This window comes from Oncorhynchus keta, chromosome 10 (assembly GCF_023373465.1).
Source record: "Oncorhynchus keta strain PuntledgeMale-10-30-2019 chromosome 10, Oket_V2, whole genome shotgun sequence".
Taxonomy (NCBI): domain Eukaryota; kingdom Metazoa; phylum Chordata; class Actinopteri; order Salmoniformes; family Salmonidae; genus Oncorhynchus; species Oncorhynchus keta.
The window spans coordinates 45,083,339-45,104,798 of NC_068430.1; the positions used below are offsets into that span (position 1 = coordinate 45,083,339).

The 21,460-nt window shown below is 42.7% G+C and overlaps 1 protein-coding gene across 20 annotated transcripts in view; it reads left to right on the plus strand.

Moving 5' to 3' along the window:
* Positions 1-21,026, plus strand: part of LOC118388824 (pleckstrin homology domain-containing family A member 6-like) — a 179,590-nt gene extending 158,564 nt beyond the window's left edge. For all 20 annotated transcript variants that reach the window (XM_052527135.1, XM_052527140.1, XM_052527137.1 and 17 more), the window contains 7 exons: positions 185-291; positions 551-706; positions 1,393-1,548; positions 10,218-10,351; positions 10,592-10,749; positions 15,871-15,978; positions 17,708-21,026. In XM_052527135.1, coding sequence (XP_052383095.1) covers positions 185-291; positions 551-706; positions 1,393-1,548; positions 10,218-10,351; positions 10,592-10,749; positions 15,871-15,968 — 809 coding nt within the window. In that variant the 3' untranslated portion in view covers positions 15,969-15,978; positions 17,708-21,026. The remainder of the gene's footprint in view (positions 1-184; positions 292-550; positions 707-1,392; positions 1,549-10,217; positions 10,352-10,591; positions 10,750-15,870; positions 15,979-17,707) is intronic.
* The last annotated feature ends 434 nt before the right edge of the window (positions 21,027-21,460 follow it).

The window sequence follows — 21,460 nt, forward strand, 5'->3', positions numbered from 1 at the left end:
GTTTACAGAATAATAGATTGGATTATAGCCCCCGTGACTCATCCTCTGTGTCGAGGCGTCCCAAATGTCATCCTATTCCCTACATAGCGCACTACTCTTGACCAGAGACTATATAGGAAATAGGGTGCCATTTGGGACGCATCATGTCATCCTCTGACACGCTGTTTGTCTGTCCCCTGACCAGTGGGGATTGTTCCTCCCAGAACGAAGTCTCCCATGGAGGACCAGGGCCACTCCTACGACCATGGAATCACCCGACGCAACGGCAAAGTGCCCAATGGAATCTCCAGGGTAGGCAGCATGCCGGAGAGGGCATTATGGAACTCAGGAAGCTTATGTGGATGATGTGATGTGATCAATAGACATGATGTATTGTAACTATATTATGATATTTTACCGATTTGATGTTGCCTTTATGTTGTGGGCCTATGTCTGGTGTATTGAAGGGTGCAATCAAATTGATCCTTTAAAAGATCATGACATTTGACGTTTTATCATATTCCATTGTCATTCCCTCCATCATAATTTCCATGTCATTCCTGTGTCACAGGAGCGCCCGAAGAGTGCAGTGTTCCCTGCTGAGGTGAAGTCCAAGATGAGCATTGAGGAGCAGAACGAGCGTATCCGTAGGAACCAGAGCAGCTCTGTCAGGGACAAGAGACGCAGTCTGAACCTGGGTAGCCAGGCAGGCACAAACTACAGAGTGGTAGGCTCTCATAACTATTTACATATACATATACATTGATAGTCAGCCACCGAGAATATGTACTGCACGTTGAAATGTAACTTGAGTAGGATCCAATATATTGTTCTGGCTAGAGCTATTCTCGGGTCTAAAAAGTTGGACCCGGACCCGGACAGACGTGAGGACAATTCAGACCCGGACCTGAACGGACCCGGTATTTTTTTAAGGGGGATCTGGACCCGAGAACCATCAAACCTGAACCCGAATGGACCCGACGACAACCAGACCTAGACCTGAGTGACAAAAAAATATATGTTTTTCAGCCAATTTGCTCTTCTGATTTATGCATACATTTTTATATGTTGGCTAGGCCTGTCAATAAATTCATCTTATTAGTGTAAAATAAATATACAACAGGCCATGCCGAGCTGTGGTCAGGTACATTCAGTTCCACACAGGTCTATCAGCTGTAGTTACATAGATCCGAAACCCAAACAGGATCCGATCTGGACCAGAGGAAAAGTTTGAATTTTGGGCCCCAACCTGCTCGTGTCCCAGGTCAGATCTGCGGTATTCGGATTTGGGTGGATCCATGAATACCTCTAATTCTGGCCCCTTGGCTGTCTCTCCTGGCCATGTTGATTGGCTGAGCCTTTGGTATGGCCTCCCAGTCTCTTTCCTAATTGTTTATCTCTGTGCGTGTCCAGGTGAAGCGGAGGCTAACAGCCCATGAGGTGGACATCAAGGACCTGGAGGCTGCAGTACGGGGCGAGGGGGTGCTGGAATCACCAAGGGAGGAGATTGCTCGCCTCAGACGGTTACAGATGGAACCTGACCACTACGACCTGGACATCGGCAAAGAGGTGAGACACACTCCAAAACAGTGTAATAAAATCCCCATGTGACTATGATCCAGTCGTGAAATGATATCCCAGCAAATATGACCCCATTGGCCCCATGTGTGTGTTTGGTGGGGAAGGTGGGCAGGGGTTAGCCCACACAAAGTACTCACCAAGCCCACACCAGCCAAACACGGACTATCCCAGAATTGGCTAGCCCACACCAAACCTAGCACAGGCTAGCCCACTACTTAATAATGTAGAGTTGGGGGATAATTTGAATATTCAGGGACATGGTTTGCAAATACCCCAATTCATTTTGTTTAGTTAAAAAATTATACAAGATAAAAATGACTGACACCATTCAAACCAATCAGGGTTCGTAGTTTTCAAGCCAATTGTTTTGGAATCACATTTTTTCAGCTAGAACCTTATAGTTCCAAGGTGACTGTAATGTTGTGTGAAGGATCGGGAAACAGGCGCAGGAATGCGTAATAGGATTTTTTATTGCCCCAATTACATTGTGCCATGTAAAGGCATGGTGACAAAGACCAAACAAACATGTATACAAAACACAGGGTTGAAACCCGAACAAAAGTGCGATGAGTACCTTGAATACATACACGGGACGAGAACGGAAAACACAAGAGTACAATGATACACCACAGGACGAGACCCGTAATCATATATGCACAATTTGCACGGCACAAAAGCCAAAACAACACAGCACAGGTACTCACAGGCACAACAGACATGGAAACAATGTGTTCTGTCATATAATGTAAAACTTTTTTTTTTTTAAATCCCCATTTTCGTGATATCCAATTACAATCTTGTCTCATCGATGCAACTCCCAAATGGGCTTTGGAGAGAAAAAGGTTGAGTCATATGTCCTCCGAAACATCACCCGCCTAACCACGCTTCCCACTTAACCCCGAAGCCACCCGCACCAATGTGTAAGAGGAAATCAATCAAGCCTTGAATCAAATCAAGCCTTGAATCACTGCGATGCAGTGCCTTAGACCGCTGCGCCACTCGGTAGGCTATGTAAAAACAAAATTGTCTTGTATTTTGCCAATGATGAAGTCTGTACAGTTGATATATTAGGAATTTTATCTTGTAAAAATAATAACACACAGTACTGGTCAAAAGTTTGGACACACCTATTCATTCCAGGGTTCTTCTTTATTTTTACAATTTTCAAAATCCAAATATATTTTTTATTTCAGATTCTTCAAAGCGGCCGCTCTTTTCCTTGATAACAGCTTTGCACACTCTTGGTTTCCTCTCAACCAGTTTCCTGAGGTAGACACCTGGAATGCATTTCAATTCACCATTTCACACATACCAACAAATGGGTGAGATCATTCAACAGTGGTCCCTGGAGGGTATGCTCAAACCGGTTTGATAAGAATGCTTATTTAGAACATCCAGTTTCGATTGACTCAACAGTCAGGATTTGAGCTAGCCACACTGTATTGCTGGTGACACGCACTTCAGGGCGAGTGGAGGCGCACTGGAGATCTGGAGCGTAGAGCTGGCACAATGCGTCCTGGCCGGATGCTCACTTGAGCCCAGCAAGTGCGGGGCGCTAGCACAGGACGCACTAGGCTGTGCAGACGCACCGGAGACACAGTACGCAGAGCCGGCGCAGGATATCCTGGTCCAAGGAGGTGTACTGGAGACCAGGAGTGCTGAGCCGGGACCATCCGCCCTGGCTGGATGCCCATTCTAGCCCTGCAAATGTGAGGAGCTGGAATAGAGCGCACCGGGCTATGAATACGAACTGGAGACACCGTGCGCATCACTGCATAACATGGTGTCTGACCAGTCACACACTCCCCACGGTAAGCACGAGGAGTTGGCTCAGGTCTCCAACCTGACTCAGCCAATCTCCCTGTGTGCCCCCTCCAAAAACATTTTATGGGGCTGCCTCTCGTGCTTGTCTCATTGGTACAACTCCTCGTAATATCGCCATTCCGCTTTCGCTGCCTCTATCAAATCAAATGTATTTATATAGCCCTTGGTACATCAGTTGATATCTCAAAGTGCTGTACAGAAACCCAGCCTAAAACCCCAAACAGCAAGCAATACAGGTGTAGAAGCACGGTGGCTAGGAAAAACTCCCTAGAAAAGCCAAAACCTAGGAAGAAACCTAGAGAGGAACCAGGCTATGTGGGGTGGCCAGTCCTCTTCTGGCTGTGCCAGGTGGAGATTATAACAGAACATGGCCAAGATGTTCAAATGTTCATAAATGACCAGTATGGTCAAATAATAATAAGGTAGAACAGTTGAAACTGGAGCAGCAGCACGTTCAGGTGGACTGGGGACAGCAAGGAGTCATCATGTCAGGTAGTCCTGGGGCATGGTCCGAGGGCTCAGGTCCTCCGAGAGAGAGAAAGAAAGAGAGAAGGAGAGAATTAGAGAAGGCACACTTAGATTCACACAGGACACCGAATAGGACAGGAGAAGTACTCCAGATATAACAAACTGACCCCAGCCCCCCGACACATAAACTACTGCAGCATAAATACTGGAGGCTTCCTTAGGATGGTGATACTCCCCAGCCTGCGTCCAGGGTCCTGCTCCATCCAGAATCTCTTCCCAGGTCCATTCCTCCTGAATACTCTGCTTGTTCCTTTGTTGGTGGGATCTTCTGTCACGTTCGTTATAAGGATCGGACCAAGGCCCAGCGTGGTATGCGTACATTTGTATTTATTAAAAGAATGAAACACTGAACAAAATAACAAAACGAAACATGAAGCTATACAAACGAGTGCTGACAGGCAACTACACATAGACAAGATCCCAGAAAACACAAAGGGAAAATGGCTGCCTAAATATGATCCCCAATCAGAGACAACGATAAACAGCTGTCTCTGATTGAGAACCATATCAGGCCAACATAGAAAAACTATATATATGGGGATAGTTGGTTGGATGGGCTATTTACAGATGGGCTGTGTACAGCGGCATCAATCGGTAAACTGCTCTGACAGCCGATGCTTGAAGTTAGTGAGGGAGATATATGTCTCCAGCGTCAGGGATTTTTGCAATTTGTTCCAGTCATTGGCAGCAGAGAACTGTAAGGAAAGGCAGCCAAAGCAGGTGTTGGCTTTGGGGATGACCAGTGAAATATACCTGCTGGAGCGCGTGCTACGGGTGGGTGTTGCTATGTTGACCAGTGAGCTGAGATAAGGCACATCTTTACCTAGCAAAGACTTATAGATGACCTGGAGCCAGTGGGTTTGGCGACAAATATGAAGCGAGGACCAGCCAACGAGAGCATACAGGTCACAATGGTGGGTAGTATATGGGGCTTTGGTGACAAAACGGATGGCACTGTGATAGACTGCGTCCAATTTTTGGAGTAGAATGTTGGAGGTTATTTTGTAAAGGACATCGCCGAAGTCAAGGATCGGCAGGATAGTCAGTTTTACGAGGATATGTTTGGCAGCATGAGTGAAGTAGGCGTTGTTTTGAAATAGGAAGCCAATTCTAGATTTATTTTGTGATTGGAGATTCTTAATATGAGTCTGGACGAATAGTTTAAGAGGAGTTGGAGGCCACGGAAGGAGTGTTATGTAGCATTGAAGCTTGTTTTGAGGTTTGTTAACAGTGTCCAAAGAAGGGCCAGATATATACAGAATGGTGTCGTCTGTGTAGAGGTGGATCAAAGAATTAACAAGAGCGACATCATTGATACACTTGAATTCGAAAGTTTACATACACTTAGGTTGGAGTCATTAAAACTAGTTTTTCAACCACTCCACAAATTTCTTGTTATCGTTTTGGCAAGTCAGTTAGGATATCTACTTTGTGCATGACACAAGTAATTTTTCCAACAATTGTTTACATACAGATTTTTTCACTTATATCACAATTCCAGTGGGTCAGAAGTTTACATACACTAAGTTGACTGTGCCTTTAACCTGTTGCGACGAGCAATCCCGTATCCGGGATCCTATTTATAGCCTCAAGCTCATTACCATAACGCAACGTTAACTATTCATGAAAATTGCAAATGAAATTAAATAAATATATTTGCTCTCAAGCTTAGCCTTTTGTTAACAACACTGTCATCTCAGATTTTCAAAATATGCTTTTGAACCATAACTAAACAAGCATTTGTGTAAGAGTATTGATAGCCTAGCATAGCATTAAGCCTAGCATTCAGCATGCAACATTTTCACAAAAACAAGAAAAGCATTCAAATAAAATCATTTACCTTTGAAGAACTTCAGATGTTTTCAATGAGGAGACTCTCAGTGAGATAGCAAATGTTCAGTTTTTCCAAAAATATTATTTGTGTAGGACAAATCGCTCCGTTTTGTTCATCACATTTGGCTACGAAAAAAACCTGTATCCAGGAGTGTCATTATCTCCGCAAGCTCATTAGCATAACGCAACGTTAACTATTCATGAAAATCGCAAATGAAATGAAATAAATATATTAGTTCTCAAGCTTAGCCTTTTGTTAACAACACTGTCATCTCAGATTTTCAAAATATGCTTTTGAACCATAGCTAAACAAGCATTTGTGTAAGAGTATTGATAGCCTAGCATAGCATTAAGCCTGGCATTCAGCATGCAACATTTTCACAAAAACAAGAAAAGCATTCAAATAAAATAATTTACCTTTGAAGAACTTCAGATGTTTTCAATGAGGAGACTCTCAGTTAGACAGCAAATGTTCAGTTTTTCCAAAAATATTATTTGTGAAGGAGAAATCTCTCCATTTTGTTCATCACGTTTAGGTAAGAAAAAACCCGAAAATTAAGTCATTACAACGCAAACTTTTTTCCAAATTAACTCCATAATATCGACAGAAACATGGCAAACGGTGTTTAGAAACAATCCTCAAGGTGTTTTTTACATATCTATTGATGATAAATCATTCGTGGCAGTTTGGTTTCTCCTCTGAAGAAATGGAACGCGCATGGACCTGGAGATTACGCAATAATTTCGACGCAGGACACCGGGCGGACACCTGGTAAATGTAGTCTCTTATGGTCAATCTTCCAATGATATGCCTACAAATACGTCACAATGCTGCAAACACCTTGGGGAAATGACAGAAAGTGCCCCCTATCTCAAAGAAGTTAAACAGCTTGGAAAATTACACATTTTTAAAAATGTCTTTCGAAGCTTCTGACAGGCTAATTGACATAATTTGAGTCAATTGGAGGTGTACCTGTGGATGTATTTCAAGGCATACCTTCAAACTCAGTGCCTCTTTGCTTGACATCATGGGAAAATCAAAAGAAATCAGCCAAAAAATTGTAGACCTCCACAAGTCTCGTTCATCCTTGGGAGAAATTTCTAAACGCCTGAAGGTACCATGTTCATCTGTACAAACAATAGTATGCAAGTATAAACACCATGGGACCACGCAGCTGTCATCCTGCTCAGGAAGGTGATTATGATATAATTTAGGACGTTGAGTGGGGCTGAGGTGCACCCGTGACTAGCTCGGAAACCAGATTGCATTGCGGAGAAGGAACAGTGGGATTCGAGATGGTCGGTATCTGTTTGTTCACTTGGCTTTCGAAGACTTTAGAAAGGCAGGGCAGGATGGATATAGGTCTGTAACAGTTTGGGTCAAGAGTGTCTCTCCCTTTGAAGAGGGGGATGACAGCGGCCGCTTTCCAAACTTTAGGAATCTCAGACGATACGAAGGAGAGGTTGAACAGACTAGTAATAGTGATTGAGAAAATGGCGGCGGATGATTTTAGGAAGAGAGGGTCCAGATTGTCTAACCCAGCTGATTTGCAGGGATCCAGTTTCTGCAGCTCTTTCAGGACATCAGCTGTCTGGATTTGGGTGAAGGAAAAGCACCCCCAGCTGCAGAGTTGTTGGCCAGGGTTGGGGTAGCCAGGTGGGAAGCGTGGCCGGCGTGGAGAAATGCTTATTGAAATTCTCAATTATCATGGATTTATCAGTGGTGACAGTGTTTCCTAGCCTCAGTGTAGTGGGCAGCTGAGAGGAGGTGCTCTTATTCTCCATGGTGTACCAAAACCTTTTGGAATTTGTGCTGTAGGATGCAAATTTCTGTTAGAAAAAGCTAGCCTTTGCTTTCCTAACTGACTTTGAATAGTGGTTCCTGACTTCCCTGAAAAGTTGCACATCGCGGGGACTATTTGAAGCTAGTGCAGTGTGCCGCAGGATGTTTTTGTGCTGGTCAAGGGCAGTCAAGTCTGGAGTGAACCAAGCGCTATATCTGGTCTTAGTTCTAACTGTTTGACACTGACAGGATGAGGCCAATATCCTTCCAGGATACCCGGGCCAGGTTGATTAGAAAGGCCTGCTCGCATAAGTGTTTTAGGGAGCGTTTGACAGTGATGAGGGGTAGTCGTTTGACCGCGGACCCATAGCGGACGCAGGCAATGAGGCAGTGAACGCTGAGATCCTGTATTTAGAGGGCAAATTGGTCAGGATGATGTTTACGAGGGTGCCCATGTTTACAGATTTGGGGTTGTACCTGGTAGGTACCTTGATAATTTGTGTGAGATTGAGGGCATCTAGTTTAGATTGTAGGACGGCCAGGGTGTTAAGTGAAGAGTGAAGGAAAAGCAGCCAACAAGTGCTCAGCATATGTGGGAACTCCTTCAAGACTTTTGGAAAAGCATTCCAGGTGAAGCTGGTTGAGAGAATTGCCAACAGTGTGCAAAGCTGTCATCAAGGCATATGATGGCTATGTTGAAGAATCTAAAACACGTTTTTGGTTACTACATGATTCCATGTGTGTTTTTCATAGTTTTGATGTCTTCACTATTATTCTACAATGTAGAAAATAGTAAACAATTAAGAAAAACCTTTGAATGAGTAGGTGTGTATCCAAACTTTTGACTGGTACTGTATATACAGTTCATTCGGAAAGTTTTCAGATCCCTTGATTTTTTCCACATTTTGTTACATTACAGCCTTTTTTTTCTTTTTTTTTCTCTCATCAATCTACATACAATACCCCATAATGACAAAACAAAAAAACGTTTTTAGACTGAAATATCACATTTACATAAGTATTCAGTCATTTTACTCATTACTTTGTCAAAGCACTTTTGGTAGCGATTACAGCCTCAAGTCTTCTTGGGTATGGCTTGGTGCACCCTTATTCGGGGAGTTTCTCCTGTTCTTCTCTGCAGATCCTCTCAAGCTCTGTCAGGTTGGATGGGGAGCGTCTCTGCCAAGCTATTTTCAGATCTCTTCAGTGTTCAATGGGGTTCAAGTCTGGACTCTGGCTGGCCCACTCAATGACATTTAGAGACTTGTCCCGAAGCCACTCCTGCATTATCTTGGCTGTGTGAACTGAACAAAAATATAAATGCAACATGTAAAGTATTGGTCACATTTTTCATGAGCTGAAATTAAAGATCTCAGAAATGTTCCATACACACAAAAAGCGTATTTCTCAAAAATGTTGGTGCACAAATGTGTTTACGTCTCTATGAGTGAGCCTTTCTCCTTTGCCAAGCTAATCTATCCACGTGACAGTTGTGGCATATCAAGAAGCTGTTTAAACAACATGATCCTTACACAGGTGCACATTGTGCTGGGGACAATACAAAGCCACACTGTGCAGTTTTGTCACACAACACAATGCCACAGATGTCTCAAGTTTTGAGGGAGCTTGCAATTGGCATGCTGACTGCAAGAACATCCAACAGAGCTGTTGCCAGATAATTGAATGTTAATTTCTCTACCATAAGCCACCTCCAAAGTCATTGGCAGTCCATCCAACCAGCCTCACAACCGGAGACCACGTGTAACCACGCCAGTCCATGACCTGCACATCCTGCTTCTTAAGGGTGGGATTATTTCAGGCAGTGAGGGCTGCCCTTGGAGCAAACTACCGTGGGGCCAATATGGAGCCGATGAGCATAGGTGCATCGGCACATTTGTTTGCTGGGAAAAGAGGAGCTTATTTCAAGCAAAGTGAGGGCTGCCCTTACAGGATATGGGCTGACCACACTGGGACACACTGGGGCAATGACTTGGGGTCCAATGTGGATTCGATGAGGAAAGGCACATGGGCCCAATGTGGGCAGCCTACTTGAGGCCAATATTTTAGCCTGCATTGTGTTAATCTGGACATGTTTGCTGGGTTAGCGCTTAATGCAAAGTTAATGAAACACTTTGATAACAGCCTGAAGTGATTTCAGTAACACTTCATTCTGTACTGCTGTCTCAGATGGTAATTGTTTTATATTTTTAAATGACATGGTAATTGCTTAGTTTTATATGAACATTAAACTCTCTAGCAACAGCTCTAGTGGACATTCTTGCAGTCAGCATGAATCGAGGAAGTCAGCTTCCTCAAAACTTGAGACATTTGTGGCATTGTGTTGTGTGACAAAAGAGCTCATTTTAGTGTCCTTTTATTGTCCCCAGCGCAAGGTACATCTGTGTAATGATCATGCTGTTTAATGAGCTTCTTGATATGCCACACTTGTCAGGTGGATGGATTATCTTGGCAAAGGAGAAATTGGATGGGGGGGGATGTAAACAAATGTGTGCACAACATTTTAGAAAAGTATGTTTTTTGTGCGTATGGAACATTTCTGGGATCTTTTATTTCAACTCATGAAAAATGAGACCAACACTTTACATGTTGCATTTATATTTAGTTCAGTATAAATGGCCCATAAAGTAAAATGTTACAAAACCTCTTCTGACATGTGTGGTGTCCTCAGCTTTGTGCTCCAGACAAGGTTCTGATCCCGGAGCGCTACCTGGATGTGGAGCCCAACACTCCTCTCAGCCCAGAGGAGCAGAAGGAGAAACAGAAGAAAGTAGAGAGGATCAAGACTCTCATTGCCAAATCAAAGTAAGTACAGACACCACAAACTACTGCCCAACACACCTCTCACTCACACATATGTACAGAAGTGTATTTATTCAAATTTTGACTAAACTTTCTCTCCGCTCCATCTTCTGTTTCATATAAGTTTTATGAAATGCCACATGCTCTGTATTAAAAGTAATAATTTAATCTCCTTTCTCTTGCTCTCTTTGTCACACTTTCTCCCTCCCTTCTCTCCCCTGCCACCTCTCCCTCTCCCTCCAGTCTCCAGAATGTGGTTCCCCTATTGGACGGTCCTACTGAGGGGGGCGGTCCTCATCACCAGGGCAACCCAGAGCAGAAGATCCAGGAGCAGGAGAAGAGGATCGAGATCTCCTGTGCTCTGGCCGCCGAGGCCTCGCGACGCTCCCGCCTGCTCTCCGGTGAGGACGCTTCAGCCGCCTGCCGCTCCACTGCCACCACCCCGACCACCCTGTCACCACGGTTACTGCCTTCACAGTTACCGTTGTCCACCCCGACCGTGGCCCTGTTGCCCCCCTGCCACTGAGGAGACCCCCTAGCGATGACAGGCGATGTGTTGCTGAAACACCTCCCCCTTCCTCCAAAACCCCTTCCCTCCTCCCCTCTATGACACACTTCCCTCTCCTTGTTTGCAACACTCTCAACATTCAACATCAATGACAGCTTTTTAGGGGTTAAATTGGAGGTAAACATAGTGGAACTGCCTTGTTCGAAAGAAAAATATTTTGATAAAATATATACAGTCATTTTGGGGGGAAAGGTTTCTAAGGCCCAGTTTCATGAATAATAAAATCCCAATATAACCCCTAGTTACATCTCACTGTCAAATGTCTGCAAAATATCCGCTGCTTAAACCCAGCCAACCACACTCCTTCACTCCCTCATTGTCTGCTGTACTGCAATATACTCCACTATCCACTGTCCACTACTCAACCACTACCTAACCCAAACCAACCACACCCTCAGTTCCTCACCGTGTGAGGAACAACTCTCGTTGTCTTTGCGGTACATTTTCCATTACAAAACATTTTGCTAGAGCTTGCGACACAGTGCATTAATGAAGAAAAAAAAACTGGTCACAGTTACACTCATTGCTATTCAAAGATCTGTATCCTCTCCTACAAAAAGGGTTCATAAACCTTGTCATTTCACAGGGCATCCAAAGACAATGTCACATGTTACCTGTCCCTGTCCCCAGAGCAATAGATTAACAGAGATATGATCAACTCAGATGAACCAAGATTTAGAATCTGTAATGTCGCCATGTTACCACCAAGCGTTCTAAAATTATCATCTTCCATTGAGAAATCCATATAAGAATGCAATTATTGTGGAAAGTATGGTGCCAGCAGGGAAGATTTACCAAACTGTTATCTCTAACACCTGCTGTCTCGCTGTCTGTTTCACTAGTCCACTTCTGTCCATGCGATGCACAATTGACCACAATATTGTTTTGGACATTCGTTTTAGGACTCAACCCTCAACTGAGTATTCTTCTCAATGCATTCTCAATTGACGCTGATGAAGATTTTATCTAAAGTGCATTACAGGGGCTTGGAAACACGATGACGTGTCAAAAGTTGGCAAATAATGAGAATGACAACCTTTTGTCATCATTGTGATGTAGCCAGATTGCCTTTAGATGCAGTAGCACTTTATCTCGCTAGCTAAAACTGAGGGGACAGCATCGGATTGTAGCTAGCTAACATTAGCGTTGCTGCATTTGATGAACTTAATTAGCTAATGGTAACATTTCCATTCCTTTAAAGTACATTTGTCGTAGCCAAATCCGGCATAAGCAATGCGTGTTCATTAGATGTGATGCTTCAAAGTGATGGTTGCTAGGCAGCGCCTGTTACTAGACTGTTACCATCTTTGTGGCAGTTGTAAACTTTGCGAGGCATGTCCCAACACTTCGCAAAGCCTATCACTATGCATGAATGTTTTCTTAACCACAACTGGCTGGATGAATTAATAATTGCTGTGAGAATGAATATCACTGAATTACAAAAATATTGGGGTAAAGTATGCTAACGCCATTAAAGGCATTTATCATATTGTAATGAAACAGGAAGGGAGCAGGCATCGAACCCTCGACCTTCAAGCCCGAAATCCAGCGCGCAATCGACTTTGCCCCAAAAGCATGTTCATACGGCTGAGTCGATATCCGCGCTTATAAACCCAGGGTCGTAACACTATTATTGCTTACTGAAATTAAGTCATCCAACTGTTTTAAATACTTTAAAGCAATAGCCGTGTGTGGTCAACTATAATTTCAGCAACGTTATGATTGGGACAGTGTTATCACGCTGCATTGAGACAAGACTCGTATTGATAAATCAATAAATATAATATTTCTGTTTTCACTGAATCTCCATTTCGATATTTGGTTACAATTAGGCTGGGAGAATGTTTGCGAAATTGAGGTGAGTGTTTTCATGATGATAATCTTTAGTCTCGTTTGCTCGTCGAACAGTGTTATCAGAAAATTTTGCTAGCATGTTATGTAGCCTACGGTAGCCCAGTATAACAGGTGGATTAATTTGCCAAGGCTATATCCCGACTAAAAGCCCTTGACTTGTCTGATAATCAATCAATGTGATTTTGTTTCAAACAATCTCCGTCTATATAGTTGGTTGTTTGATCTCTCGCTGGGCAAATTAGTGTAGGTGGCAGCTTATCTATTACACTGAACAAAAATATAAACACGACATACAACAATTTCAAAGATTTTACTGAGTTACAGTTAATATATGGAAATCAGTCAATTGAATTATGCCCTAATTATGCCCTAATTATGCAGGGGCACAGCCATGGGTGGACCTTGGAGTGGTTAGGCCCACCCACTTGAGAGCCTGGTCCAGCCAATCAGGATTAATTTTTCCCCACAAAAGGGCTTTATTACAGACAGAAATACATTTTAGAGTGACCTTCTATTGTCCCCAGCAAAAGGTGCACCTGTGTAATAGCCATGCTGCTTAATCAGCTTCTTGATATGGATTATCTTGACAAAGGATAAAATGCTCACTAACAGGGAAGTAAACACATTTGTGCACCAAATGTATGCAAAATAATCTTTTTGTGGATGTAAAATGTCTGGTATCCTTTATTTCAGCTCATGAAACATGGGACCAACACTTTACATGCTGCATTTATATTTTTGTTTAGTGTAGATTGATAATACCTGCTCAGATACATTTAGCATGCTATAATGTAGCATAAATCAAGTGTACTATTTTGCTATTGACTCGCGCATAGGAAACTCGAAAAGCCTGCGGAGGTTCTGAAATACGAACACGAGAGTCACATTCTTTTCAAGATATAGATTGCTATCATTGCCAATTTAATACCCTACACCTGCTCCCTACTAGACTGAGAATAAATACCCAGGAGTAGCTCACAGAAGGACTTATGCCAAGGTGGTCCAACAGGTAGAATTTTTAGGTCCTGCATAGAGCACATTTTAATTCAGATGTAGAGTTGCGACCAACTTAGGGAAAGGGGAATACCTAGTCAGTTGTACAACTGAATACATTCAACTGAAATGGTCTTCTGCATGTAACCCAACCCCTCTGAATCAGAGAAGTGCAGGGGGGGGTGCCATAATCGACATGCATGTCTTCGGTACCCAGGGAACAGTGGGTTAACTGCCTTGCTCAGGGGCAGAACAACTGATTTTTACCTGTTCAGTTCGGGGTTTCGATCCAGCAACCTTCGGTTACTGGCCCAACGCTCTAACCACTAGGCTACCTGCCACCCCACTGGAGCAACGCCCCCAGTAGTCCTTTTGGCACCAATATGCTGGAGGAATCTTAAGAACGTTCATAACAATGGCATGACATGAATGAGTGGTGGAGGTGCAACCCATGAATAGTGAGATTGAATTTTTTTTCTGAAAACTACAGCAAAATTTCTCACCGCTTACTACATATCACTATCTCTGTCTCTACCCTACCACAACCAATCACTATCTCTGTCTCTACCCTACCACAACCAACCACATATCACTATGTCTGTCTCTACCCTACCACAACCAACCACATATCACTATGTCTGTCTCTACCCTACCACAACCAACCACATATCACTATCTCTGTCTCTACCCTACCACAACCAACCACATATCACTATCTCTGTCTCTACCCTACCACAACCAACCACATATCACTATCTCTGTCTCTACCCTACCACAACCAACCACATATCACTATCTCTGTCTCTACCCTACCACAACCAACCACATATCACTATCTCTGTCTCTACCCTACCACAACCAACCACATATCACTATGTCTGTCTCTACCCTACCACAACCAACCACATATCACTATCTCTGTCTCTACCCTACCACAACCAACCACATATCACTATGTCTGTCTCTACCCTACCCTACCACAACCAACCACATATCACTATGTCTGTCTCTACCCTACCACAACCAACCATATATCACTATGTCTGTCTCTACCCTACCACAACCAACCACATATCACTATCTCTGTCTCTACCCTACCACAACCAACCACATATCACTATCTCTGTCTCTACCCTACCACAACCAACCACATATCACTATCTCTGTCTCTACCCTACCACAACCAACCACATATCACTATCTCTGTCTCTACCCTACCACAACCAACCACATATCACTATGTCTGTCTCTACCCTACCACAACCAACCACATATCACTATCTCTGTCTCTACCCTACCACAACCAACCACATATCACTATGTCTGTCTCTACCCTACCACAACCAACCACAGATCACTTATGCATAGTCATCACAGATTATGATAATGGGAAATTGAACATAAATTTGTCAATGTAAAGTGATGACATGAAGGAAAACAAATCTTCTTCTTTTTTTAATCAAGTCTCATAGGACTGTTAAAGTTGTCAATCATACTGTGTGCTGCCTGCTGTCCGTCGTAAAACCATACCTTTCAGCTTGGTCCACCCTTGACTGGACAGATACTGTTATTGTCCAGCTGCACAGAGTTCAGTACAAACCACGTATCTGTTACGCTGCTGGTGCCAGATCGCAGACTTTGTTTTATCTTGCGTCCAGAAAAGCACTTTGCAAAATGTTCAACCATATTATCTTTATAGTCATAATATCCTATCCACATATATTCTGCAAGTTTACCTACAATTTGTTACTTGCGTTCATGCTTTCTGTCGTTACAAGCATTTACTTTGTAAATGTAATCTAGGTAACAGCTGTTCAAACTGCTTCATTTTCTAAAGTCTTCTGAATGTGTGTAGCCAAACTCCAGATCCAGGTGTAACAATTTCTTCCTTGCAACATTCTATTGCTTACGCAGTACAAAGCCATACAGGCTTAGCACCATATCCCTACAGATGTATCCCCACAAGCATAACCATATCCTGTTATGCTTGTGGGGTGGAGTGAGTGCACAGTCCTCCCTGTTGTAGCTGCCTTTATTATTGCTTTACACCTTCATGTTTTGCTATTTGTTTTGCTCGTTCTCACCTCACACCCCCATTCCATTCCAGCCCAGTGCGCCCCCAGTCTCCCCGCCTCCCCGACCAACCTGGCCCCTCCCCCGTCCTCCACCGACTTCTCCGACTCCGTTCACATCATGAAGGTGTGAGTCTGTGAAGGTGAGTCCCCGCCCACCGACCACACCTGCCACCCCCTCCCTCTTCACCCCCTCTCTGGTCCCCACCTCCTACCTCACACCTCCTCCTTCACCTCTCCTGGTTTGGGCAGGAATCTTAGTTTTTCACTCATGTGATGTCTTGACCAATGGCAGCAAGTGGAAATTGTATTGCTATCTGCTTTACTCAATTGTTTTATTAACTGAAAACTGGTTTGGAATGCTCTCAATGAACAGTGCTAACACAATATTTATGTTTACTACACTGAAATAACCGTACGACAATCGTATATTACTACCAGTAAAATATCCCTTGAAGATTTGTGGAAGCCTCCCCTGAAGTCGGGATTATCTGTCTCTCAGCTTGTGCTGATGTAGGACACGGAGAGGAAGTGAGACTGAAATGACGCTGTTAGAGAGAGTGCAGACAGCTGACTCAGATGTGAAGTTATCTACCCTGTACTTGTACACAGGGTTAAATTAGTAGTGCTAAGTAGGGGCAATTCAAGATGGGGCCTCTGCCATGGACCAGTCAATTTAGAGCTATGTTCTTTGAATGAAGCCTGGCTGCCACGTCCAACACATACTCAGCAATAAATGCCAATAATGATAAACTGCTGTTTCAGACTTGAAGCAAACAGCTGTCTCATTAAACTAATAGGAGGATCAAGCTTCCTGTCAGCACCATTTGGACCAGCAGGGATCAAATATCAGACCGTTTCTGTCATTTTTCATTAGCTTATGTGCTTGGTTATGACCATAATCATGGTCCTGTCATTCCAGGACAAAAACATACAGCTCACAAACGATCCTGATTTACTTCCCCGCATTGTGTTTGACAAAAACAACTTGAGATATTGGCAAAAACATCTTGAGATATCCGCCTTGCTTTTAAACATTGGTAGGGTCACACATGGCCCTTCCCAAAACCCAGGTGCACAAATTGAATGCAGACTTGCACAAATGGCACAACAATGCAATACCGTAAAAGAGCTTGAAGTCCTTGCGTAGTATCGTTAGTTCCAACCTAATGTCTTTCTGCTTGATTTATGGTGTTCAGGGTCTGTTGTCTGCATACCAAACAGTTTGATTCTAAATGTATTGTATAAAGCGGCGGTCCCACTTCAATGACTTTCTATTACCATTGTTGTTGTTTTCAAGCTGATGTTAGTTCATCAAATCAAATGATATTGGTCACATACATATGGTTAGCAGATGTTAATGCGAGTGTAGCGAAATGCTTGTGCTTCTAGTACCGACAGAGCAGTTATTTCTAACAAGTAAAAAGGTGAAAAGCACCATTGTGGACTTGTACCCAAATTGCAACCACGCAGAGTATGTTCAGTGGGAAATGGCTCAAGTCGATGTTGCACTGCAGCTTTCTCAGCCTTGTTGTAACATCTATTGAGTCCCCTCAATAACCACTCTTAAAGATAAAAGGGGCACATCCTGTACTCAACCATAGAACCCTCAGCATTGATTGCTACAAACTGGCCTGAAGTGGAGTGGTTTACCAAAAATGAGGCAGCACAGAGAATTGTCCTGTGGTCAAATAAGCATTTAGAGAGTCACACAAACAAATAGCAGAAAGGGAACTCATCTGAGTCTGGAAACATTTCCTTTCTCTGCTTTCAATTTTCATTGTGTCTTTGTTTGAGTGTTTTGTAAAAGTGAGTTTTACTGGGATTAGGGGTATGTTTTCTCTCTCTCATCTCGCTCTCTTTCATCTCTAGCTCAAGCTCTGGCTGCCGTCAAGTTTGACGGAGCGTCCTTCTGAGGATCCACTGGAATATAAAAAAAAATGCCCAAAGAAACTGGTTAATCTCCCAGACCACCTGCCCGCCGGTGTATAAACCCAATGACCTCCACAACAACACCACCGGAAACATGAAGCGGTCACAGGAAGTTTGGGAAGTTGACCACCTGAGGACTTTTTCAAGGCAAACAGACTATGATGGAGGCCCACACCTCCCACCACAAGGGGGTCTATAATGGCACCCTCCACTCTCTCTCTATCCTTCACCACACTTACACAATTCTTCTTAGTCTAGGCCAGGTAGAAAATAGCTTCTCTATAAGGGCAGGTAACGCAAACTAAACAAATGCAAATAAAACACAATGCTGTCATGTTTCACTATTTTGGGGATGATGCATTTGACACAGCATTTGATACTACTAAGCTAGCCAGAAACCAGGGGGTGTATACAGCACTCAAACATGCTCTCCTCCATGCTACACTGACAGTGAGACTGTTTCAACAGTTTTTCTCCGTTACTCAGCTCAGGAAAGGTGTATGCTATATAGAGAGATTAGAAGGTCCACAGAGACTAGAAGCCCAGGACAGTAGAGTTCTGTGACTGAACGGTTCAGGAGGGGACTTAACGTACGTGATGCACGGATCTCTGTTAAGATGAAGAGGGATTAGGACTGCCGGAGCTGGACTTCAGGAAGAGGGACTGGGGAGTGAGAGCTTCTTATTGGTGCAGAGAGCAGTAGAACCAATCAGAGGCTGATGTTACAGTGTAACAGGAAATGGTCACAGAAGAGGAGGCGGACAGATGGTAGTTCAAGATCCATAAAGAGAGATAGGAGTGGGAACAGTAACATAACATAGGGTCTCCCAAACTCGATCCTGGGGCCCCCCTGGGTGGACATTTTGTTTTTTGCCCTAGCACTAAACAGCTGATTCAGGATCGAGTTTGGGGAAACGCTGACACAACAGGAAATGGCCTCTTCAGAGCAATGTTGTTTTGTCTCTGATTGGCTCCCAGGTAATTGTTTCAAACTCAGTTAAACAGCCCTTGCCCTTCGACTTCCTGGCGTCATCTTCAGAGGCCATTATTAGTGGGAGAGCTGTACTGTATGAAAGTACCCCCCCCCCCTCAATACAGTGGTCGCAGGACATTGGTGTACAGCAGTGTTTGCATGAGTCTCCCTTCGATTCCTTCCAACACCTCTCATCCCAGGTGAGGAACACCCATATTGAACACCTAACCCACTGTGACGCCTGCCTCCCAACCTTTTCTCCAGGCTAGGCTACACCCCCTCTGTCCCCTTTCCCGTCCTACACCCAGGGCTGGTTGGGACCTATATGTGTACGTGTGTGACTGTGTGCAGGAAGACCTATCCTGCCTCACTCTGAAACCACTGTTAGTTCTCTGGTAACTGTGTGTCTTGATGTGAGTACAGCCCACACACCATTGGCATTAAAGCCATTGGACTCCTCTTAGTTCTCTCACTGCTATAAGACCTTACTTCAGTGGTACAGTATGTCAATAGATACATGTGTAGATAAAATCTCTCTATATCTACATTTATATATATATATATATACAGTACAGTATATAGTATGTGGAAAGAAGTCAGTAAAAAAAAGAAAAGAAGTGACCTTAGAATAAGTCTGCTAGTTGAAACACTTGTTTGTGTTAAGATGGGCCAGCAACCTGCATCACAGCCAACTTACAGTGTGTACATATCAGAAAGCTAAATGCATCCTACATGTATCATATCCCTAATATTATACAGTGCTATGTTGATGACTGAACCTTTTTTAGCATATAGAGATCGTTTATTCTGATCAATACGTTTTTACCTCTCAAAATACATCTAATTATTTTTCTATGAACCATCACTTCTAACGTGATCAACCACTTTGGGTGAGAGATAGATAAGACACAGAAATACATAGACATATTGCTGTCCTGGTACAGGGTTGGAGGAACTCATATATTATACGCGTATATGACAAGTCACTCCACATTCTAAGTGGAGGATGTATCATGGTGCCGGTATGTGCAACATCCTCGTCGTCCTCCTGTCCTCTAATATAAGTTGCCGACCCATCCTTTGCATTTTGGCTGTCTCTTAATAAGGAACATTTTGTTTGTCAGTCGATCACTGTTAGCGTCTCCAGATTTAACCCGTGGCCCTCTGAAAGCGCAGCCCTTTCTATTTCTGTCTTACATTCCTCCCTCGCAATCCACCCATCTCTCCTTCTCTGTCTTTTTTCCTTCATCCATTCGTTTCTCCCCCTTTGTCATATTGGCTCAGAGGCAATGCTGTGTCTGTATAAGAGGATGTCTTTCTTCAGACTCAAGCCATCATGTTTGGAGGCAAGGGAAACCTTTGTGTACACATAGCAGATTATTATTAAAAAATGTTTTAAAAAAGTCTGAAGAAAATAGTTATATTTTTTTCTTGTTTGAGAAAGGGACAACTAAGGTCAAAAGATGCAGTACATATTTTTTTAGACTCATGGGTATTTGATGACTAAAATAAAGTTTCAGCCGACAGGTTACATTTTTAGCATGTAATCAGGAATGTTTAGCGTTTTTCACAATATTGGGGGAAAATGATTATTGCTAAAATATTTTTTTAATTTGCTTTTAAGATTTGTCTTGAAGGCCCTGGTTTAAAGATGATTTTGAAAATATTGGTATTTTTGGAACAATTGGCCTCATAATGTGTTGAGAAACACAAAACAGCCAAATACGGGGTGTCCAATATTTGATAAAAAATGTAGCATTTATGGCTAATAATGATGTGGAAAGATTTAGCACATTGGTCTATGTACATATTTCCCATTTCAACTACGTATATCTTAATAATAACAACATCAACTGTTGCTATTTTGGCGAAAATACACAAAATGCTTGAACTATGCAAATAAAAAAGTGAAAAATCATATGCTTGCTTTAGGAAAACCTTCTTGCAATAAAGTGAATGTATACAAATATATACAGTATGTGTTTCTCTTTAGATGTTTTAGGAATATTCCGCCGTACTTTCTAAGAAAAATTATAATCATAATCATTGATATTATTACCGTTATTGTTTTGATCATGTTATTGATGTTGAGTATCACTGCCAAAATAATTATACTACTGATCATCATACTTTCTGTCTGTTATATTAATAGACCTTTACTGACAATATCATAAGGACTCATTATATAATATGGACTCTGATATTATATCATAAGGACTCTTATATTACTTTGTTATATTCTATTCTATGTGTATGTCTGATAAATAAATCTGATGATATCATGTAGACTTTGAAGACTGACTAGATGTGTGGAAGACATAGTATGAAATCAACTGTCATTTGACTTTCAGTATTCCTTTGGAAAAAACATGTATCCTTATACAAATTTGACTGAAAGATGATCACAATGGAGACCCGAGTTCGGAGGTTAGAGGTCAAACCCATCATTGACATGGTGAAATTATGGGGCTCGCATGAAGAACACTTTCTGGACTGTGCTATGTGGTCAACAATACTGGATTTCATAGGTAACTCGTTTACACACTCCAATAAAGTATATTTGAATTATTATAAGGCAAAGCTATCATCTGTTTGTTCTTACTGGCATGAGTAGCCTAGTGGTAGTGTTTGGCAAAATTGTATATCTGGCAACAACAACAAAAAATCCCCCAAAATACTGTTATTGTCAAAGAAATGTGTTGCAAACACATATATTAGTA